Source organism: Erpetoichthys calabaricus, chromosome 6 (assembly GCF_900747795.2).
Source record: "Erpetoichthys calabaricus chromosome 6, fErpCal1.3, whole genome shotgun sequence".
NCBI classification, from domain to species: Eukaryota; Metazoa; Chordata; class Cladistia; order Polypteriformes; family Polypteridae; genus Erpetoichthys; species Erpetoichthys calabaricus.
This window is the reverse complement of record NC_041399.2, coordinates 177,807,770-177,832,996: the sequence shown is the minus strand read 5'-3', so window position 1 is coordinate 177,832,996 and position 25,227 is coordinate 177,807,770. Positions and strand designations below refer to the sequence as shown.

The 25,227-nt window shown below is 38.0% G+C and overlaps 1 protein-coding gene across 2 annotated transcripts in view; it reads right to left on the bottom strand.

Moving 5' to 3' along the window:
* ptprn2 (protein tyrosine phosphatase receptor type N2) overlaps nt 1–25,227 on the bottom strand; it is a 1,061,581-nt gene that overhangs the window by 758,179 nt on the left and 278,175 nt on the right. For both annotated transcript variants that reach the window (XM_028804141.2, XM_028804142.2), the window contains exon 3: nt 16,797–16,910. In XM_028804141.2, the coding sequence (XP_028659974.2) occupies nt 16,797–16,910 (114 nt within the window). The remainder of the gene's footprint in view (nt 1–16,796; nt 16,911–25,227) is intronic.

Genomic DNA, 25,227 nt, shown 5'->3' with positions numbered 1-25,227 from the left:
ATGACAGATGATCAAGATTTTATACATGAATTTCATTTACATATACAGTACATTTTATTTGCTTTAAATAAGTAGTAGTATTTAAAATACTACTACTAAATAAATTATATATATATATATATAATAGTGGGGGTTGTTAATCAGTTTCAGCTACTTTGGTGTTAATAAATTAACAACAGGCGCACTACAGGGGCACCCCCAAAACAGGAATGGTTTTAGATGGATAGATGGATAGACTAATTAAACACGTACTACAAAGTTATTTCAATGTTCCTTAAAAGTTTTGAAGAATAATAATTCATTACATTTATATAGCGCTTTTCTCAGTACTCAAAGCGCTATCCACACAGGGAGGAACCGGGAAGCGAACCCACAATCGTCCACAGCCTCCTTACTGCGAAGCAGCAGCACTACCACTGCGCCACCTGTGAGGAGTGGCAATCTAAGCTTACAGATGGCTTCTCTTTGGAGAAAGAAAAGCAAGGACATGAATTGGAGGTTAGTACGTTTGAAAGAGACAGTACTGCTGCAATAAATTACAGTATTTCATTGAAGGTCGCACATGGCGCAGCAAGCATCTTGCGTGAGACATGAACAATCACTGTGCCACCGTGTTCCCATGTTTAATAACACGCTTTAACTCCTATCATCATGAAAATGATATCACGTATACATCTCAGTATTTTAATTATTCAGAGAGCTGTAATATTATGAATGTAATGGATTCTGTGTCCTGTCGGAGGAAGAGAAAGCCCAGAAGCACGTAGTGATCCACACACATAGAGCACATAGAAGATCAAATACAAAACATTTAGCATGCTACGTTAGTTACAATGGGATTGAGAAACTAGTAAATTAAACGATTTTAAGATGAAGTTTATGATGTTCTGCTTTAATGACAAAATAAACTATGTGATTAAAGTGGAAATTTAGAGATTAAAGTTGACATTTCATGCTTTTTCCCCACTGTGTGCCTTTTTATTTCTTTGTACCCTAATAAGCTTTCATATGACACGCAGAGGGTGGGCTACGATTCGCCTTTTCATGGCGATTTTGATATGTGACAACTTCTTTTTTATTTCGGGCACTGTGCGACTTTGTGAACGTAAGCTTTCGAGTTTCTCCGACATGCTATGTCAATCGATCAACCTCCTTTTCTTGTTTATACCACTGTTTAAACCAACAAATAGTATGTTTTTCTTTGCCTCCACTTGGTATTCGCTGAAATTCCTCTATTTTCCCTCTTGCTTTTGCCATTGCCTTTTCACAGAAGGTTGAGCTTAAGGGCTATTTATATTGATTATTCAAATTGAAATTGCATATTCAAAGAGGCGTAATTCTGGGAGGAGTTGGGGCAGGACAGAAGGTGTGGGCACGTGCATTACTTTTCACACTGACCAGGATTTATGGAGCAGAAGAACGTGGAAGTTGGCATTCACACAGATTTATGCATATGGATTTTTTTGTGCATAAGCACATTTCCACTTTTGTGATTACGTCATGTTATAGTGCAAATTCTACGCACGGCGTTATGCATGAGGCCCCAGGTGTGGGACATGAATCCATAAGGCAGTAATGTGACCTACTGTGTCATTATATTGTCTGTTTAAAATGTATGTTGAGTTTAATTAAAAGTTTTGCTCAATTATGATTTTCTCAAAGTTTTGTTACCTTTAGGCAATAGCAAACTCTTTATTCCTCAATCCTAAACTTGCCTCATTTTTCCAGGAGGTGAGAAAATGAATTATGTCAAGTATAAGAAATAGATTAAGCATTTATGTGAATAAGGACATCAGAAATAAACCCTAAAGTAACCAATAGTCAAAAAGCAAAGGGCAGCAAAATATCTAATGTATCTATAATTCCATTTAGCCACATACATCTGAAGAAAAATCTTAATGACTGAAAATATTTCTTTAGAAAACATGATCAACACTTCTTATGGTTCTGATCCTCCCTCTGCAATGGATTCTGACAGCTCTCCCCAGTTATGTAGCTGCTAATAGCTTTTCTTCTTTCAAGCTCGTCACATTTGCTGTTGCTGCATGTAAAGGCTAATTGGGTTCATTAGTCTTTGACTTCAGCCTCATAAAATGCCTCCCACTTTCCCACATCCTGATTTTTAGCTGCACAGTGGGCGACTGACACCTAAGAGTGTTGGCTGTATAGCTTTGATAATGTGAAGACATCCCAGTTTCCATTTGTGATCTGTTAACCTTGTATCAGCTTCCATGGCAATCATCATTCAAGCTCAAATAAAGAGAAATTAAACAGCACAAAAGGGATTGAATAATGTGACAGAATAATAGAGGATAACAAAAATAAGACCATTAGTCTATGTGTTGTAAATTATCATATCAATTTTTTATATACCTGAAGGACATAAAACATGATGGATATGAAATATGAAGGAAAACTACTGTTTACTTCACCAAGGTGTGATATTATCAATAAAGCACAGAAGATGAACAGGGGTAGATTGGGGCAGATATTGGTGTTGCCATTGCTTCCTATTTGCAGCAAGCAGGGTGGCAAGTTCAATCATGAGCTGAAATGCCCATCCCTTTTCCATACACATGGGATTTTCCCAAGGATCATCACCCTTCCACATAATCAGGAAAACATTACCTTGCATTGCATGAGTGGTGTGTGCCTATGTCTTGGTATTGCATAGTGCAATACATTCACCATTAGGTCCCCTATCTAGTACTGGAATCACAGTACTGGGACATTTGGAATTCATTTTTGCATGTTCTGTGTGAATACTTTTTTGTAGATTATGAATGATTTTAATTATTACTTATTTAGCAGATATCTTTATTCAGGGCAACTAACAAAGCAAGTTATGGTGCATACACGAATTACTTAAATGCTCAAGTATCAAAAGCAACACAGAACAACATAGAAAAATTAAGTCAAACGAAGTAACATTACTACTATAATATAATTACACCTACAACTTGACAAAGACAAACAATAAGTATGCTAAACTCATTGCCAGTACAACAGCAGCTATCCTGTAGGAAATAAAATAAGCAGTTACAAAATATTTAATGAAAAAGTGCATTTTCAAAAGATGCCTAAACATGAGTAAATTGAGTGTATTTTGAATATACAATTGGACATCATTCCACAAACTTACAGCATGAGTGGAGAGGCACTGTCCAGTTTTGTAATGACTGGTAAGAGGAGGGACAGTCACCAGACAACCATAAGTAGAATGAAGGCTTCTTAACACTAGAATTACCAAAGCCTACGAAAAAACTCGTAAATCCGGCCCACCTTAAATCCCTTCGCACTTCTCTGTCAGTGTCTTCTGTCTTGTAAATGTGCTGATCAAGACAAGCAGCAAGCAGCCTACTATTCCATCCCCCTACCGCCGCAGAACGGACACAAAGTTCCAGCCTTGATTATCTGGGAGTGAAGTGCTGGAGTTTTAGAATGGAAATAGATTGTTATTTGGAAGACATGCATCTCATTTGTGTTCCATTTCTACAATAATCTGTGTAAACACATCGTTAAAACAGAAACATTTTCATATTTTAGTAATAAATGACAAAATGTAGACATACTGTAAACTATATAATGTGTGAAGCCTGAAGTCCAAAGATCAAATAAACACTTTCACAAAAGGTTCAAGGATAATTCAACAGCCTCCATGGCGCAGTGGTAAGAATTGCTGACATGTAAACAAGAGTCCCCCGGTTCGATCCTGACTGCCTCACATATTTACTGTTTTGAGTAGTGAGCTGCTCTTATTGTTAACATTATACAATAAAAAAATACATTTGGTTTGTGTCTGTAACAGCCGGTGTAAATTTATAGTACAGTACTTGTAAAAGTTAGTTTTTTTTTCACTTGTATTCTCTCAGTCATGATCACGATACATACTAAATGCCCTCCCACACACACACAACTACGGATCTGACGCTGTTAGTTTTTATTTGAAACTAAAATAAAAACTTTATTTGAAATTCTCTGATCTGGAAGGATAAAAGCTGACACACAAACGCTGGTGAATCTGCCTTCTTCCTATATCACTGTCACTTGATTTTTTTTTAAATCAGTTTTATTGAGTGTTCCTGCTTACACTGAATTAGTATGTGCCTTATGGTCCATGATGTCAAAGCCACACTGACAAAAAAACAGAGACATAGGTATACATGATATTTGGAATTATTCATTTTATAACCTGTATTAGTACATTTCGGAAAACATTCTGGCACTGATGTAACATTATTCATATTATTCATATTCATTCGCATACTTTCTTGTGGTTGTAATCAGTGACCACGCGTTTTTTTTTTTTCTGATCTTGCCCAGTCTCCACATTTTGGTGCATGGTGGTGTTTTGTACTCCAGGACATGCAGAGGAAAGAAAGTTCCTCTGCAAGGTGAGCCATGAACACTCTTCTTTTCTCAGTGGACTCCGTACATGCCTTGCACAGTACATGCGTGTTGATCGCCGCCAGGTCAAGCTTGTTATAGCACAAGCAACCGGCCACCCACGTGCTCCTGCTTGCACTGAATAAGCTCACACCTTCTGGGCACGATGTCAGTACAGCACCGGGAAAAAAAGAAAGAGACAAATATATGTGACATTTTGAAGAAATAATTTTATGACCTGAATTGTACCAATCAGAAAACATCATTGCACTAATGCAATATTATTTGAAAGCTAACAGATCGGGTGTAAATTTATATTCCTCCCCTCCTGATCTGACCCTAAATAACAGCGCCAGCATAAATTCACACCCGATCTGACACTGTTCGTTTTCAAATAATAAACTTGTTTTCTTTACTGTGTTTTTTACCTTTGTGTTCAGCTTCCCAACTGCACTCTCTGTGCTGCCTTTAATGTTGTCTAGAAAAAGATTAATTAATGATAAAGTATGGATGAAACATTATTTGTATTGTGAAGATATTTGTAATGACTCTGAGGAGACAGAGGGATTTTTAAATGGAAATAATGAGAAGATGAGATGTAGTCAAATAATACAGTCAAGGTTATAAATGCTATGTAAAAATCAAAAGTCTTACAATGGTAACTGTTGACAGTTACAAATATTCAAACAAAATGATGTCACAGAATAAACAAAAAAAATAAATCAGCCTTTTAACTGCAAATTCTGGAAACAAAGTAATGCCAAATTCAGAATCCTTCTGTTAAAAAAACCCAAATAACGACATGCATAGACAGCCAGAAAACATCAACTCAAAAAAGGCCCAAAAGAAAAATGCTAATGACAACAGTTTCAGTCCCTGTTAAATCCTTCAAATAATGTTTTCCTTATTGATCATCTATCTGTTCTGCCATTTTAGACGGAGAACAATGCACAACAGATTGCAGACAGGACCATGAGACCTGATAAAAATCAAGTTAATAAATGTGTGACATCAAAAGAAAACCAAAATACCTAACCAAGACCTCTCACCAGAAATCAAAGTGCAAAGTCAAAAACATTGATATATTTGAGGAATTTTAAAACTCTAATAATACACCATATGTTTTGTTTACAACATGCACAATCTTGAAAAAGTCTAAGTAACCAATCTTTATATTACCATGATGCTGTAACACATACAGTAACTGCCAGTTGTCTGGCCTACAACTGGCCCAGATTAAAAAAAAATGAATGTAAAAAATAGAAATACTGAATTAGATTCAGGGCACTCTAAAATCTAGAAATATAAAAATTAAGGAGCCATTTTGAGGAGGTGCCATCCTATAATTGTCATTCTTTTTGTGATTTTTATCTTATAATCAAATATTGAAATTTTGCTAACTTTGTATGCATACTGTTCAATTAAAATTTGATCACAAAAACAAAAGAAAGAATAACCAATAGCTAATAATTGCAAATTCAAAGTGAAATAAAAGGTAGAGAATCATAACACTATTATTATACAAAGCACAATGCAAAACAATAAACATTGCAATTCGAAACAAAAACTATATAATTATTTTCCAAACTGCCCAAAATACCAACATGCTGGGAAAAACTGTGAACAAAACAGTTTTACAAAAGTTACAAAAAACATACACAAAGGCACAAAATTAATATTGAAGAATATAAGCAATAGACGCAAATGGCTTGTAAAGCGAATAAATACAGAAGACTGACAACGCCATACTTTCTAAATCGCATTAGAAGAGCTGTAATGTCCTTAGGGCTCCTTTACAGAAAGGGGCTGCCATAACATCACACACTAGGTTAACATTTGTCAGCCATTTCTGATCTGTTTTAAAGATAGGAAAGTATCAGAAATAAAATCAAAAAAGGCAACAAAGGAGCTGCAAAAATACATGATCAAACATAGAATAACATACAGAAACAGGGTAACATGGTGGTATAATGTTTTTTTGTATATTTTTTGTCCCACTTTGGTTAATTAATGTATCATCAGGTTTGTGTTTTGTAAGGGGTGCTATATAAAATAAAGGCCGGCTGACTGATTTATAGCCAGTTTGAAAAGGTATACTCTAGGTACTGTGCAATGGACATGAATGGATTAAAATGGGTGAATGATTGGATGTATACAGGACATCAGACTCCTATTATGTATGGAGTATGGAGTTACAAAACAAAAGTGGAAAGCATGTTACCCAGTTAGGGAGGCTTAAAATCATTTGTCTCCAACTCACATTTCTTTCCAGTTTCTACGTGGGTTTGTGGCTTTGAGCTCTTCCCGATACTCTCTAGAATTGTAACTTGCCAAGTTGAATACATTCTAGCATGAATAACCTTTTATTGTCAACAATGCTTAGATTATAAAGTCGGAATATGAATACTTTTATTATACAAGAAAGCAGCCAAATGGAATCTCCAGGTGATTTCTCTGACACACGACATGAACGGTGGCAGAGGCTACCAGATCCACATGGCTCAAGCTTTCTAGCAGTAATTGCCAATTGTGAAAATGTTATAGATAATAAGACTGCTGCCCACAAAGGAAGACAAAACACAGCATACATGGAGAGACACCGAGAAAATTGCAGAGTTGTATATAGACTATTAAGTAAGAGACGCATAAGTAATACAGAGATGTTCTGTTGCAAAGGTAGATGTCATTCTAAACCAAAGAGAAGGGCAGTAAATGTACTTTGCATTCACAAAGGCAAAAGGTTTCAAAGCAGCTAATCTAAGCAGTTTCTTATCTGAAACTTTAACAGAACTTCTGCTTTCTGTTCCTGTTGTACTTATGTCTGCATTCATCAAAGCCTCACAGCCCTAATTTGCCACTTCTTAAAATATTGGGGTATTTTTTCTTTATTTTGAAGATCACAGAACTGAACTTTATTCATTTTTGGCCACTCTTGCATTCACATCAATATCTGTACAGAAAATATGTGGTTTTAGGCCAAAATAAGAAAAATCATGTTACATGTGAAGGTTTCATTAGAAAGTTTTGCATAGAATATGATAGTTTAAATTGAAATTTAATGTCAAATTGTTTACTGAAAACTTTTCATCAACCGATTTTCTAAATCCACTGAACAGCCTGTCCTGGCAGCATTTGTTCTGATACATTAGCAACTGAGGCTCTTTAGGGCAAAATGCATCTGCTCAGAAGAATATTTATTTTTACTGGTTTAAAAATCCCTTTAAAGGAAGATGGGGCATTTGGCTGTCTCTTCTTAACATTACACTGGATAAAAGTAATGTCACATAATAGACGGGAGCATGATGGTCCTGTTTAGATGCCTGATGACACGTCTAAATGCAACTTCATGAACATCAGGCATCAGCCCTCCATTGTAAGTGTATATACAGTATATCAACTGAAGCAAAGTTTGGCAAGAAAAAGGAAACCCTGCTTACAAGAACATAAGCTCACAGGTACTTAAAAGTGGACTACTGGCTATAATGAGAAAAGATGGGATTTTCCTGGATCAACTTGGCATATGTGGCTTAATTAACAACAAAAAAATATCTCACATTTTCATATGATCTGATACAAAGAAGTTATCAAAACCTTGGTACAATGTGGTAGAATAACACCTAGTTATCTTGCGTCCCCTGAAATCACGCTGGTATTCAATAATAAATAAGAAGTAATCAACCTTAAGTGTTGTACAGTCTTACACAAAGGCATTTCTCTTTGTATTATTTAGCTTCCTTGCTACTCAATACTTATATCAAAGCAAAATTTATACTAGGAAGAAAAACACACATTTCCATTTTAAATCCATAGAATTCCATTAAGAAAAATTTTAATGAACCATTAAAATGCTGTAAGTTAATGCAGGCAAGCCTCAGAAATCAAGGCATCTTATAATGGCTGCCATTCCAAAGGTCACCAACAGCAACAGCAAAATTGTGTTTCCTTTTTGACAGATACTCAGATCACAGTATACAACAACAAGCACAGTATAAAACAGACACAAGTGAAGGCCAAAATGGTAAACACGAAAGAGATATGAGTAAACCAAAATACAATGAGACCACACAGATAAAATGCACTTTAAAGCAAAAATGATCACAAGCTAATCACTGAAAGACTTAAATTGCTACTTGCAAAATATGACTGGATGCTATCCCATTATTAATGACATTGTTCCATTTAAACATGCGAATGGCATGACACATACTTACAAACCTCATAAAAGGAGTAGTCTAATGTGATTACGTATGACAAAATTCCTCCTTGGAAAAATCATATTTAATGTATTAACATTGAAATGTGTAATGGAAAAATATCACCTCTCATGTTCGTAAGTTCCTGAGCAACACTGCCAACCTAATACTTTGCCTACCTCGTACCTCACATGTTGTGCAGTCCAGAAGCAGCTGCTCCTTTGGAAATAGGATGTAAAGTTTAACACACAATCATAATGAACAAAAACCTGAGGTTAAGCAAAGCTAAATATCCAAACAATAACAAAATTAGTTAAAAAAAAACTTATTAAGCAACATAAATCATGTATCAGTTTGAACATGTGGCCTGTAGGAGGTGTCTCACAACCCCAAACACCAACACAAGAGTCCAAAAATAACAAAACTCCTAAAAAAGGCTTTAATGACAAAAACTACTTCATAATACAGGGTAATAGCAAGCTACAACCAAAGACAGGAAAATAAGAAGTTCCTGTACCCCTCAGGGCCTAACTAAATGGCAGTAACTTCTGACTACTCTGTTGCACATTTTTTCCTGCTCACCTTCCACTACTTTGTCTCTCCTTCATTCCTCTGACCAACTGATCTCTTGTTGCCCGCTGCTGCCCAACTCTAAGCTCTCTGAGCAAACAAACCAAGGCCACTTCATATAGAGTCACAGCTCCCTTCCTGGTACCCTGCCATAATCACTTCTGAGGTCCCAGCTGACCTCATTATTCTTTGCTGCTGTATGAGTAGAACTCCTCCTACCAGCACCAGAGATTCTTGCACATTAGTCTCACTACAGAGGTGCACTAGAAAGCGTCAGACTGGTTGTCCTCCCTAATACAATCGTGAGGCTACAACATATTAAACCTAGCAGTCTACAGAATCTCCAACCCTGTGATTGGGCTGATATTAAGACATATCTTGCATGACCTCATGCCATGATGGGAGTGTCATGTGATGGTCAATAAGGGTAGTGCTACCCAGGTTAAGTTCACAACCATAACTATATTCTTACTGTGTTTATTTATCCCAACTCAACACTACATTATTGTGTATGGCTGCTCCTCTACTATCCCGTTGTTCTGAACTTTTGTACACTTTAGCTTACAATTATAACACATGATTGAAAGGTCCAGTGTTTACAGTTATTCAAAAATGCATGCTTGCTTGAAATGTAAAGCATCTTGCTGTATAATATAAATCTTGATTTAATGGACATAGACCAAATGCAGTTTCATAGATCAATGCAGAAAATGTATTTGAGGTTAATTCAGTAAGGCTGGCTTATCAGTTCAACCTTAAAATTCAGAATGATTTAATACTACTTGTAAATAATAATATCTAAATCTGTGTGGAATTGTAACCCAGTGGTTCTTCCTGTGTTTGATTCCTGGCCCAGTTAACATCTGTCTTGTGCATGCATGGTTCTCTCCAGGTTTCCCAGTTCTCTCACACATACCCAAAGACAGTATGTCGAGCTGAATGGCAACTCTAACTTAGCCAATATGAGTGACATTATAGCCTGTAATGCCCCAAGGCCAAGACTGGTTTTGTTGTCAATGCTGCCAGGATTGGTTCTGATCACCCTGAATCTCAGTACTAGAGCAAGCAGGTTTAGAAAATTAACAAAAATTAACTATAACCCTTCCATAAATATACATTAGCAAGCAATCAACCAACAGAGCAACAACAAAAGTAGAAACTTGCAAACAACAAGCTTCAGAAAACACATCTTATCTTAATTAACATACAACTCACAAGATGATAGAATGTAGAATGAACTTCCATCAAATTTCTAATACTGTGATATTAAAGTAGTCAGGTGAAGAATAAGCATGTCCAAGAAGAAATTATCAACTAAATCAAAACACCAGGACATAGAAATAATAATGGAGAATAGAGAAGGTCTGTCAAACTAGTCAATGGTTAAAAACCATGCAGTCTATCAAAATGACAACTACAGTTCTCAGTCGCATAAACATTGTAAGATTCCTTAACCATAACTAGATGCAATTTCCCCAACTAAATAAAACTGAAGAGTAAGTTTTGTTTGTTTTTCAAGTTAACCCAAAGGCTTAGATGTTGATTGCAGCATGCTGCCATCTTCAGTAATATTTGTGTGACATGCTATATTGATGTGAAATTATAAGACTGGCAATGAAGTCTGTTGTCCATAACAACAGTACGAAAATGGCAACAACTGTGACCATTTTAGAAAACAAAATAATGCTGTAATGATGAAAACATAAAAATAATCAAAAATTAATAAACATAAGAAACATTGTTACTAATGAACAATTGATGGTACCAAAATGCCAAAAATTATCTTCAAATGTGTTCACAACAGATGTTCTATTATGGATGCAAAGAAAGCTCTACAAAATAATTCTGTCAAAGCTCAGTGTTTTCAACCTTTCCTTAAATTTATTGTCCTAAGAAGGTGAGTTCCAAGGAATTTCATTCACTCAGCTTGTACAATAAAACATATAACAGAGGAACACTAGCAATCATCATTCCTCAACACCTATGCATTTAAAATTAGAACATAGCACTCAAGGGTAAAAAAACACTTTAAAACACACAATCTTCCAAAATATAAAAAATAATTTTACCTCAAAATCATTGTCAATATTTAATCCTAAAATTAAATTTATATGAAAATTCACTGATACATGTTTTGTCCTGCCAATAATGGGCTGTCACCTCACCTGCAGGTCTGGGGCCTCATGTATAACGCTGTGCGTAGAACTCACACTATAACATGGCGTAAGCACAAAAGCGGGATTGTGCGTAAGCACAGAAAAATCCAGATGCAGGAATCAGTGCGCACGCATACTTTCACGTTCTTCCACTACATAAATCCCGATTTGCGTGAAAAGTAACGCACGTGCACGCGCCTTCTGTCCCGCCCCAACTCCTCCCAGAATTACGCCTCTTTGAATATGCAAATCAATATAAATAGCCTTCTGTGAAAAGACAATGTGAAAAGCACGGGAGAAAATATAAGAATTTCAGCGAATACCAAGTGGAGGCAAATGAAAAACGTACTATTTGTTGGTTTAAACAGTGGTATAATTAACAAAAGAAAGTTGATCGAGTGACAGAGTGTTGGAAAAACTCGAAAGATCAAATTCACAAAGTCGCACAGTGCCCGAAATAAAAAAGAAATCACATATCAAAGTCGCTGTGAAAAGGCGAGTCGTAGCCCACCGTCTGAGTGTCATATGAAAGCGTATTAGGGTACAGACAAAAAACATAGGCACACAGTGGGAAAAAAGCACGAAATGTCAACTTTAATCTCGAAATTTCCACTTTAATCATGTAGTTTATTTTGCCATTAAAGTAGAACATTATAAACTTCATCTTAAAATCGTTAATTTACTAGTTTCTCAAGTAGCATGTTAAATGCTTTTTTCTGTGTTTGATCTTCTATGTGCTCTATGTGTGTGAATCACTACGTGCTTCCGTTCTTTCTCTTTCTCCGACAGGACACAGAATGCATTACATTCGAGATATTACAGCTCTCTGAATAATTAAAATACTGGATAGATAGATAGATAGATAGATACTTTATTAATCCCGATGGGAAATTCACATTCTTCAGCAGCAGCATACTGATACAATAAATAATATTAAATTAAAGAATGATAATAATACAGGTGAAAAAAACAGACAATAACTATGTATAATGTTAAATATTAACGTTTACCCCCCCTGGTGGAATTAAAGAGTCGCATAGTTTGGGGGAGGAACGATCTCCTCAATCTGTCTGTGGAGCAGGACAGTGACAGCAGTCTGTCGCTGAAGCTGCTCTTCTGTCTACTGAGATGTATACGTGATATCATTTTCATGATGATAGGAATGAAAGCATGTTATTAAACATGGGAACACGGTGGCGCAGTGATTGTTCATATCTCACGCAAGAGGCTTGCTGCACCATGTGTGATCTTCGATGAAATAATTTATTACAGAAGTACTGTCTCTTTCAAACGTACTAACCTCCAATTCCTGTCCATACTTTTCTTTCTCCAATCGCCACACAATCAGCTCTGTAATAGACGTTTAAGCCATTTGTAAGCTTAGAACGCCGATTCTTCAAAACTTTTAAGGAACATTGAAATATCTTCGTAGTACATGTTTAATTATTCTATTCGTCAATCCTTCCAGTGTCGCGTCAGCACCAGCAAGAATACAGCACAAGGCAGGAGCTATCCTTGAACTAGCTATACGCTGCGGCACCGTGTCCTCACATGTTTAATTATTAGCAATACAGATTATTTAAATGAAGTTAAAGTTTTATCTGTATACTATAAGCAACATTTTTTGCTGCATTTCATCTTAAAAATGATATTGCCATCATACGCGCTTTATAAAGTAGCGCAGGTTGTGCAATATTATAACTGTAGTGCAAGTTTACAGTGAGGTGATTGAGTGCGTTTATAGTTCTTGGGATGAAACTGTTTCTGAAACGCGAGGTCCGTACAGGAAAGGCTTTGACGCTTTTTGCCGTGGTTGAGGTAGTGTGTACTTGAAACTGTATACCGATAATTCTCTTTCCGATCATCTGCTGCTGTGATTCACACTCAGATACAGTGATATAAATACTCCGAGTGGTGCAGTGAGAGTAATATGGAAAAAGATGATCCGCAGTGGTAACCCTTAACAGGAACAGCAAAAAGAAGAACAAGATGCAGTGAGCGTAACAACGCTAAAGCAGTTCTGGTATTTGGAATACTATGGCTATTCCCTGGCCCATTATATTGCAGCAGGTTAATTACAATCAGATGCATTACACTAATAAACAATATGCAGTTAATTTCAGTGTATTTATAAAGCCGCGTCAGGAATGTGGAGCTAAGAAAGAAAGGATGAGCACACAGGAACAGTAGTTTGACCATTCTGTGGACCATTATATTGTTACAGGTTAATTACAATCAGACGCATTATATTTATGAACGATATGCGGTTAATTTCAGTGTATTTGATAAAGCCGCCGCCGTGGATGTGGATCTAAGAAAGGGTAACCATACAGGAACAGTAGCACTGCTTTGACACTGGGTGCCGCCAGTCTGCAAAACCGGGCGGATAAATTGCGTACACCAAGGTATGAGTTACCGTGGAAATGTGCGTGGCTTTACGGCAAGTTTAGGTTTTATACATCGTGATTTGAGCGTGGAAAGGTTCGTACGCAACATTTCTGTGCGTACGCACCGTTTATACATGAGGCCCCTGGTCTGGAAGCATGCACTGGTACAACATGTTGCCGCACCCACTACACAAAGAGCCAGATCACCCTTGGAGAATCACGCCACATAACTGTAGTGTAATAACTGACGCTCCCTCGCAATGCAGGTAATGTGCCTCATTTGGAACTCTGTCAGAAACTGCTCGTTCAGCACAAAGTCAAAACAGCGGTACCCACAGATTCTCTGGAGAGACACAGTACCAAAGGAGTTGAGTCTTCGTCTCAGGTCACTGGATAGCATCCATGTCTCACAACCATACAGCAAAACAGGAAGCACCAGGACTCTAAAGACTTGGACCTTCATCCTTTTGCAAAGATATTGGGCACCCCACAATCTAATTTCACAATCTATGTTTATTTAAGCTGGAAACACCATAGAAAATGGTTAGACATTGCAGATCTTTTGACTTTCTCAGTTTTTTTAAATCCAACAGATATTCATACATTGAGACTGTTTCTAGAAACTTTCTACACAGGTGTGCTCATTACGTTCAGATCCATACAAAAGTGACTTTATAGTGACTTCATTACCCCCCATGCTCTCCCAATCCATAGGAAGAGTCACCAGGGATATGAATGTCACTGCTGAGGCAAGTAAACCTCTCAACGAGGTTGACATTCTCTCCTCAGACAGACACACTGCTGATGGCTGTGCTCAAGAGGTCATTAAAGGTCTGGATCTTGGTTTTTTTCCAGGACACTCACAAGCCAAGAAATTTAGACTTCTCACTCAGTCTCTTGAAAGCCCCGATCAGAGCCCCCATTGACTCCGCAAAGATTGCAGCATCGTTGGCGAAGTCAAGGTCCGTGAATCTTTCTTCACCAACAGATGCTCCAAAGCTGCTGGAGCCCACAACCCTGCCCAACACCCAATCAATGCAAGCATTGAACAGAGTAGAAGCAAGAACACTGACAAACTCCAGAATCAACTGGGAAAAATGCAGAGTTTCTGCCTCCACTCTGCACGATACTCATATAGTACCAGTGAACAGGCTGGCCATGATATCCAGCAACTTCAGGGGGATCCCACAAACTCTCAGGATCTCCCACAGTGCAGAAATTGCAAAACTGACAAAGGCTGCAAAACAACTCTGCCAATATTCACGCTTACGCTCCATGAGAATCTCAGTGCCAGGATGTGGTCAATGGTAGAATTTTTAGGCGTAAAACTAGACTGCTCCAGTCACTGGTAGGTGAGCAAGTGATCACAGATCCTATTGAGGATGACCCTTGCAAGGCCCTTACCCGGCATTAAAAGTAGCTTTAACCTCCTGTAGTTGCCGCAATCCGGGAGATCATCCTTCCCTTTCTAGATAGGGATGACAAGTCCTGTTTTCCAGCTAGTTGGGATGGTGCCCATCTCACAAATGGAAGCAAAGATTGCTTGCAATGCCAGGAGTACAGCCTTGCCGCAAGCCTGGAGAAATTCACCCCGGATACTACAGATCCCTGCCGCCTTCCCTACACTCAGCTGGTTCACCACCTGTGCAATCTGAGTGAGATTGGGTGGTTCACAGCTAATTGGAGAATCAGCCTCAAGAACAATGCACCCAGAGATGTCCAATGTCCTGGCCGAAGGATCAACTTTAAACAGCTGCTCAAAGTAGCCAGCTCAACAGATTACAATTGCAGCGTCATCTGTAAGGTCTGCTCCATCAGCCACCATGACTGCAACTCTCCAAGGAACAGATTTGGATGTGCGTAATGCTTCGATTTCTCTGTAAGCAGGACGTGGGTCACTAGACCACAGATGATGTGTCACTTGCTCACAGATTCCTCTAACAAATGTCTCCTTATCTGCCCTCGCAGCCTTCATAGCCATCCTTCTCAGTTCCCAGTACATCCTTCTCAGTTCCCGGTACAGAACAGAATTGCCATCAAGCCCTGCACTGCAGCTCCTCTTAGTGATATCCAGGGTGCCCTGTGAGATGAAACATCTTCTGGGAACCGGCAACACCAACATAACCCTCAGCAACCTTCAGGGTTTTGTCACGAAAAAACTCCCACATCACATTAGGATCAGAAGTTGAACCCAAGGCTACAAGTTCCTCACACAAACTGCGTGCAAACTCACTAGAAACAGTCTGATTTTGGAGTCTGTCCAGGTCCTGCCTCATTCTCCTGGTAGGTGGTAGCCTACTGGATCTAAGCTGGATCTAACTGAGCTCTTTCATAGACCATGCAGTTCTGTAGGAGCATCCAGCATCTGCCCATGAAGATGTGATCAATCTCCTTCACTGCACAACCAGTATTGGAGTACTAAGTCTAACGATGCGGCTCAGGGTACTGGAACCAGGAACCTCATCTACAATCATTTGAATTAATTTCACATTAAAAGCCTCTTTGCTTATAAGAAGAAAGGACCTGGCAATTTCTAGAAATTTCACAATCTATGCTTATTTAAGCTGGAAACACCATAGAAAATGGTTAGACATTGCAGATCTTTTGACTTTCTCAATTTTTTTAAATCCAACAGATATTCATACATTGAGACTGTTTCTAGAAATTTTCTACACAGGTGTGCTCATTACGTTCAGATCCATACAAAAGACTCGTCTGCCCTGGCTATTGAATTACTGTAACTTAACCTTGCATTTTCAGTAAATCTAGGAGACGGCACTGTCATTGCAACACTGTTATTTCTTATCGTCTTAGAGAGTCAAAACTGGGGGCCTATCAGAAACAGGGCCTGTTAAAGCCCATATTTTACTTTGTGCTGTGTACAAAAATGTTTTTAGAAAACAACCTTTTATTGCCCAGATTTTACTCATTAATTTAAGACCTGTGAAGAACCTCTGACAATAATCACCAACTAATTTGCAAATACACTTGTCAACCTGTCAGTTTTTAACTAAATAAATAAAGAAATCTGAATCTGAAAGTGATGTGGTGAAAACTAGTCAACTACACATACTATCTGACAGAGGTCAGACTTAAGAACTTACCACGATGAGAAAGCTTCTGTAAAAGTTTCCTGAAGTGCTGCACAACAGGTGGTGAAACTTCGTATCTATATACGTCTATCACCGGTACCCGCTGGCACTTCCCAAAAACTCCATCTAGAATGAAAAAACAAAATAATTTTGTTAGAACCAAGAATTTATAGTATCTTAAAACACCTGGCTAGTAATTCTTGAAAAAAGAAAAATATACTTAAGAGTATTCAATATACAAAAAAACTAAAACTCGGCAATAGCTGGCACCTTAATTGTCTCTTAATGGTCTGTCCCTGTCTTGCACCACATGCTTCCCGTATAGGCTTCAGCCCTACACAACCCTGAACTGGAGTAACTAGTTACCAATATGTCCTAAACTAATAATCTTTGAAGATATTTTTATTTGTCAAACTAATTTACTTAAATCTATTTAGAAGGTATTATGAATTTCATGTTAACACCTTTAATGAACCAAAAATATTCTACTGAAACTTTTTAAATCACACATCAAATTTTAACTGCAGTTCTGATTTTCATAAATTCAGGTAATTTTCATTTATCATCATTATGCTTCAAATAAGAAATAAATTAACTTTTTGATAGTATACCAGAACAAAAATATTGAATCTATAAGAAATACAGTATGGTACAATGACACAATCTAGCAATTACAGGTCATTAAACAAATAAAAGGTAACCAACAATAGCAATAAATATGCAATTGTATCAAATTAAAAATCTAAGTATTAAGAAAAAACACAGTAGCCCAAAAAAAAAATCCAGACAATGCAAGAAACAGAGTTAAAGAAGCATTATGCTGCTATCAGACAGACAGCAAATATGAATTTCCAAGTCAGAAACACTTTAATAACTCTAAGCTACTGGTTAGACAATTTGGAGAAAAACCACCCAAATTCTATAAGTTCTGAAGTAACACTGACCTTTCACATTAGTCAATTGAATAAAACAAAAAAAAATATATATCCTGGTAAGCTAAAAGTGACATTTGTATGGTTGAATTTCTTAGGGGCAAAGTGATAGGCATTTAAAATGCTTAGTTTGATTGTTATTCATAACAAAACATGCAGTTTATCTTTAACTTCTTATTTCACACACCAAGTAACAAATCAACAGTGATCTCATACTTGTTCAAATAGTCTGACTGGAAATTCACAGCACTAAAGTGGGAAGGTGAAACATTTCAACTTGGAGCTCCAAATACTCTGTTACAACATGAGTGTCATATTACTAGTTTTAAATTGGCTAGTAAAAACTGCTGGAGTATAAAAAATACTTGTGAGTCTAATGGTGCAACATTAAATGCTTCAATGTCACTTGCTGGGTGACAGGAGAACAGTTTGTTGCTGAGGTGTGTGGAAACTAAGATGTTGGAAAAACCTTTCTTCGGGCATCTGTTGTTGTAGTGGCTTTGCAAGCTGACACAGATAAAGGTGTCTGCCATAAATTATAATAAGTGTACTACATGGATAGGTGCTTAGTTTAGGCTGCTGCTCAGAATCATCACGGTATGAAAGGACACCTGCATTAATTTCATAAATCAGTCTCCTATTAAAAATGATGTTATGACCAAGTTATTCAGAAAAAAAAGTAGAATTTACCACAGTCTAAACTTATGACCAACATGAACACTGTTTCATGAAGGATGACCACGATACTACCCCACTAGTAGCAGAAGTAAAACTCGGTATGGAATGGTCCATCCAGTACTTCCATGTAAATTTCACTTTAGTGACACTGCAATAAATCACTCAATGGAAGATTTTACATTGCATTAAAATCTATTGTACTGTACAGTAATATACAATCAAGTATAGTAACATATTTATTATGTATGCAAATAAATGTAGAATGAAATTAACAGAAAATTGAATTTAATAATATTTAATTTGAAACTAAACACACTGGGTCATAAATAAACAAGCTGCACAGATTGATAGATTGGTATAAGAGTTGCTTAATGCCTCTATGCATGTCAACCTTTACAGAGCTAGATGTGTTTGTGTGTTTGTGCATGTGGGTCTGTTTCTTTCTCTTCATCATCCAGCATGTGCTCTGGTAGAGAAAACCAGCTTTCAAGCTGTCTTCACTTATAAATGTCTTTAAATATGTGAGTGCATGTGCATGCACGTGCACATACCACACTTGCATGTGCTTCAGTGTTTATACTGTATATTTAAATAATGTAACTCAAACACAGCAAACATTTTGCACTTCAATAGGCCTGGTCCTGACTAAAAAGAGCAGACTACAAAAATCCCAGTTAAGTTAAACAGTGGTCTACAGCAGTTATTGTTGGACATTGGTCAGACCATTCCAGAAAGATTCCTGGAACAAATTGAACGAAAACAATAGGCCATAAAGGCTATAACAAGGCAAATACAATGCAACTTCTTTGAAAAAAGATTGCCAATTTTTTTGTCCAATGTTATCTTTGTACATAGGTTTCCATAGACACACTTGATTTGTCATCGACTGCAAAGTGGGTATTGCCAATTCTGCAAGACTTTTTGGTGGAACACCATGTCTGTTAAACACAGCAGATTTAACAAGGATGCAGAAATCCAGCTACACCTTCCCCAAACTTGCATTTCAAAGTAAGTGACTGAACTACAGTTTGTATCAATCTCAGCATGTACTTCATATAATAACAAAGGTGTAAATCAGAGTTGAACCAACATCTTTGCAGAGGCCTCTTCTGACCAAAAGGCACCAAAAGGTCACTCAAGTCCAAACAAACAGCTATAATTCAATGAATGACCACTATAATGGATAAAATAAGACATCTATGAGAAAGCACTGATTTTGTAACTGGAAGTGACTTTAATCCAAACATTAGAGGTTATACAATCCTTCATAAACTAGCTACACTACTCACACAGGGGACTCTCTGGCCACTCTCTCTGAAATGAAACCCACTCTCTCTGATGTTAAACCCATTCCTCTCTGAAACCAAACGTTAATGGGCTGTTCTGTCTTTTGCAGATGAAAGCTGACATTCTCTTCTCTTTGTGGACCTGAAAGCTGACATCCACTCTGCCAAGCCACTGTGCCAGTAACTGAGCCCAGTCTGACAAAAATGAGAAGCAGAAATTACTTGAAGTAAGTAACCTCAGCATCTAAATGCTTGTGCCAAAAAGAGTAATGGTTTTCCCTATGAAGCAGATGACACAGCAACGGGCCTAGCTGTTGGAAAGCACAGAACACCAAGAACAAAGCACCATGTCACAAAGACAAAGAGTGCACTACACAACAAGAAGAATTCTCCACTTGAATCAGGAGTAACAACAGAAATAACTCCACACAGTATTATAGAAATGTTTATCTAGGACTCTAAATAGACAGTAAACAGCCAGTCTCTTCTGTGTAACATGTGTGTCTGTCGTGTCTTGTTGTGTCCAGACCTATACATCTATATACAGTATATGTCTATATATATGTCTATATATTGTAAAGGACAAAACACTGGGACCAGTGTCCCAGCTGGAATTGGTTCAGAATCTTTACCTGGCCAGGATGCCAATAACATGGAAGGAAATAGAACATTATATCCAGCGTATTGTCTCCCCCCATATGCTAGGTGGCAGAGAAAGAAGAAGAGACACTTTTTGAATTGTTGTAAAGAAAGTACTCTTGTAATAAAACCCCTTTTGATTTGAATCTGGGACTGTTTTGTGTGTTCACGTCTGGAGTTTGGGGCTCAGATATCGTATTTCTAAAATCCTCGTGTTTATCAATAAATTGTATTATTCTGTTTCTTAAAATGGGTGTGCTTCAGTTACCTTGATAAGTCTAGCAGCATTGCTGAAGGAAAACTGATAATTAACTAACCAAGTAAAATCACTTCATTTTCCAACAACTGCTGCTTAAGCATATGAGATGCTGCAACTGAGAACTTTCCTAAACACAAAGAGTGAAATTCCAAACAAGTTATCAAAAAAAAACAAAGACAATAAATAAAATACATTTTAAGTAAATAAAATGTGGTGAATAACCCAAAAGGAACAAAAGCAATCTGAATCTGTAGACAATCCTGACAAAAATACAGTATCACCAAGGGGGTGGGGGGGTTGGGGGATCTGATAGGCAGTAAAAATAGAACTATTTCATATGACAAACACATTGTCAGGCACAGTGGAAAAAATTCAGAATATCAAGAGTAGCAAAACAATGTCAAAAATGCTTCAGATTCACAAGCTGCATCAAGACAGTCTGAGAACTTGAAGCATATATTGTAGCTGTAGTGAATAAGAACTTGAAAGATAGTACAGAGAGGCTGGCTGCTTCATAGTGTCAGGACTAAGAGAGACATCTAGGTGCTTTAACATTGTATTTATATGAACTAATCTGCACATCAGGATTGGATTTCAGAGGTGGCTAATACAACCTTGGTTCACGAATGTCTCTGAACACGTACGAATCGGGTTGCAACCAAAAAGTTCACCAAACTTTTGCATCTGTTCACGACCACACACGGTATACGAACAAGCCAGTTTCCCTTACGGTTTGTGCGCGCCGATGATTTCCACACGTGTTCAGTCTCTCCCTGTGCATTCCCTGTGCAGCGAGTGAGAGAGAGAGACAGAGCACGAGAGAGAGACAGCGTGCAAGAGAGAAAGAGCGAGCGAGCGAGAGAGACATACACACACACACGCGAGAGAGAGAGGGCTGGCCGCATAAGGCCAAGAAGGCAGTTAAAGAATGCACCGGGCTTGTTTTTAAAGAGACTGATTCGAGCATTGTTTTAACCTCGTTGTATTTAATGAAGACTTTTTTCTATTGGATTTTAACCTCCACTTCACTTCTGTTTACAGTAATCGGTTCATAGTGTGCATTGTTACTTTTCTTGGTTTTTTATTACATTACACATTTTTCAAATGTTCATTTTTTTCCCTGTGCTTAAAACTCATTAAAAAAAAGTGTTTTTAGCGAGCAGTTCGTAGCACTATAGCGCGAACTCTTGCAATGTTAGTTTTCTCTGTTGTTCAAGGTTTTCTCAGTGTTATTCAATGTTTTTACATTTAGTTTACTATTAGGGCTCATTTATACTTCACGCTCAGAACACGTATGTGCTCGTATCATGGCCGCCACGCGTTCTGAGCGTTCATTTGATGCGTCCTCTGAGCAGGTCGTCAGAAATTAACGTGACGCATGCGCGAGTTGTAGTACCAGCAAAAAGTCAGGGGGCGCAGTGTGATAAAAGTTGGAATGTGACATCAGAGTCTCTTGTTTACTATCTACATGTGACAGAAATCCGCTTTGCGGATCCTACGAGATCGGTGTGCGCGCTTCAATATTTCATAAATGGTTCGGTGTGGTGAAGCAAAATGCTGACATACAGATATATTCATGGTGCTTTTATATTCAAGCGTCGCATATTCCCGATCGTAATGACACAATACGTTTTAAAATTCTCACATACCGTCTTCTTTTTTTTCTAGGGCTTCCTCTGCTCCTGACAACAGCGAATTGCCAGCAATAGATCGCCACACTGAGTACATTAAATGTATGATATTCCAACTCTCTGCACATTTAGAATCCTTAGATTTATACTTGATATCACTTTTACAGATAAATCAGTAATTTCGTTTAAATAATGAATACTGTTAATAATTACACACATGGGGTGACACAGTGGTGAAGTGTTAGCGCTGTTGTCTTGCAGGGAGTCACATCGCTGATATTCCCTGCCTGGAGTTTACACGTTTTCCTGCTGGGTTTCCTCAGTGTGCTCCAGTTTCCTTCCAAAGATATGCAGATTTGGGGATTTGGTGCCGCTAAAATGACGCTAGTGTATGTGTATACTTGTATTCACCTTGCGATGAGCCAAGGCATCGTCCAGGGATTGTTTCTCACTCGTGCCCATTGCTTGCTGGAATGGACACATCCCTGGATTTAATCAATCAATCAGAGATATTGCGGTAAGGTGTCATCGGAATTTAATGGGTGTTCTAGGCAATTCACAACACAGAGAAGCCGAACATGTTCTCACCGTGATAATATCTCGCAGTGCCACCTGGCGGATTCCTCCAGATTTACGTAAAGTATGCACGCAAGTATAAACACTTCAACGCTTGCGTAGCAGGAGCATCCGCGGCAGCATGCGTTGCGTCGCGTGAAGTATAACTCCGGCCTTACACTGTGCATTCTATGGTATAATTAACTACATTTGTGCTTAAAAATCTTTAAAAAAATATATATTTACATACAGTTCGTACGGTCTGGAATGGATTAATCGTATTTACATACAATCCTATGAGGGAAATTACTTCGGGTCATTTTACTGAAAATGATATTACTCTGTGGCAAAGGTTTTCTGTGAAATGAATCCTAACATTAATTTCTCACTGGAAGGGAGAATCATTGTAGGGAAGTCACTCATGTAAATTTATTCTAGGGATAATCCAAAAACTGAGGTCACACAAACTCACACATTTCTTAGTACAGATATTTATAGTGTTACACGCATGTGAATGGGGAACAGCTTTAGGGCTTATGTGATTGTAATTCTCGGTCAAGACATGAGGTGACACTGTGCAGTAACATACTCTCTTCTCCTTCCCTCTCTGCAGAAAGGAAGACTGACACAATTCCAACTATGATGTCACTTCCGTGGTCTAACCACTTGGACCCGCCTCTTCCTCCCAAAATGCCTCTTATACCAAAGCAAAGCCATCCTGGGCAGCCTGACTAGGATGTCCAGGGCAACTCAACATTTTGCCCTTTACATGTTTTTTTTTTCCATGTCTTTTGAATGCCTTTAATGTAAGGAGTCGGTCTTGAATGTGCCCCAAGGCACTCTTTGCGTTTGACTCATTACAATAGTGAATTTAGAATCTCCAGGAATGAGTGCAGCATTAACTGCTGTGGCCACTGCCAGTGAATTTAGATGATAATCAGGAAAAAAAAATCATGTGGTAGCCAATGGCTAATTAATATAATATACTGGTTAGCCAGTGAATATTCAGATGTAGCTATTGCTTGCTTTTTATGGGGTTGGGTTTAAGGAATGCACAGGGGAAGAATTTGAGTGTGACAATAGTTTTATGACAAATTTCCTTTTCTTTTCTCAGGCAGGAAGACCACAACCCAGAAGAAGATCCATCTATCCTCATCACTTCTGGTTCTAGGAGTTAAAACAGTTTAAAATCAATGTGATATCAGTTCACAACCAACTTTCAAGGAAAGCACATCTCTGTGGCTGGAACTGAAAAACGTACGTTTCCTAACAGTTTCCACTACCTGCATAGTAAAATGAATATTTGTACAGATATTACCCAAAACATTTTTATATCATTTGCCCCAGAAAACACAACAAGAAGACACAAAATGAAGTATATACAGACAGTTTAACTGTAGGGAGAAGCCACATTTACTTTAACATTATATTAGCCATACATAACATGCATATGATAGATTTTGGAATAAGCTACCAAATAGTGTGGTAGACAGCAACACTTTAGGGACTTTCAAAACTCAACTTGATGTTTTTTGGAAGAAATCAGTGGATAGGACTGGCGAGCTTTGTTAGGCTGAATGGCATGTTCTCGTCTGGAATGTTCTAATGTTCCAATAACTAAACAAATTGTGCCTGCTTCTTAGCTCCCAGGACCTGGGCTAGTTTTCTCTCTATATATACAGTAAGTTCTCTTTGCGTCTGCACAGGTTTTCATCCAGGTACTCCAATTTCCTCCCAAATCTAAAACATGTTAACGTTACAGTTAATTAATGGTTTTAAAACGGTAGGCAGCAATCCTTCTTAAGAATGAAATAAAATGACTATTATAACCGGTGTCCCGTCTGATTCATTATCCTTTCTGGCAAAGGTTGCTCTAGATGGCGGCTCCTGTGTTCCTTACTCCTACCACTTAAAGCCAACTGAAGGAAGACTTTGTGTTCTTTTAAGCTGAAGGGTGCAGCCGGAGCGTGCCTTTTGCCAGTTGCAACCTCTGCGCTCATATGCTGAAAATAAACTCCTGTTGAATAAACTCTTAATGCCTGTTCCTCCCTGTTAAATAAAGTTGATACTCCTTGGAAACCCTGTCTCATGTGCAATTTTATGACCTAAACTTGACAAGTGATACCAGGTGGGGTGTTGCACAGATGGATCAGATGGATCATCAAAGGACTCTGCACGTTCCCCTCCTACCAGACCCCAAAGATGTGCCTGTTGTGCCCACCAATGCGCCTCCCGCTGCCCTGCCCAGGGATATCCTCGTGAAGATGGCTCCATTGGACGACCCTAAGAATTTCTTCTTTTGCTGTAAACAAACTACCATGTTGCTATGCTGTAAACTGGGCTGTGATCATCTCCCATTTTTGACTGGGAATGCTCTGCAGGCTACGCAAAACCTCTCTCTTGAGAGGCCTGATGATTATGATTTCCTGAAGTAGCAGGTTCTTTTTCGTACAGATGTTAGCT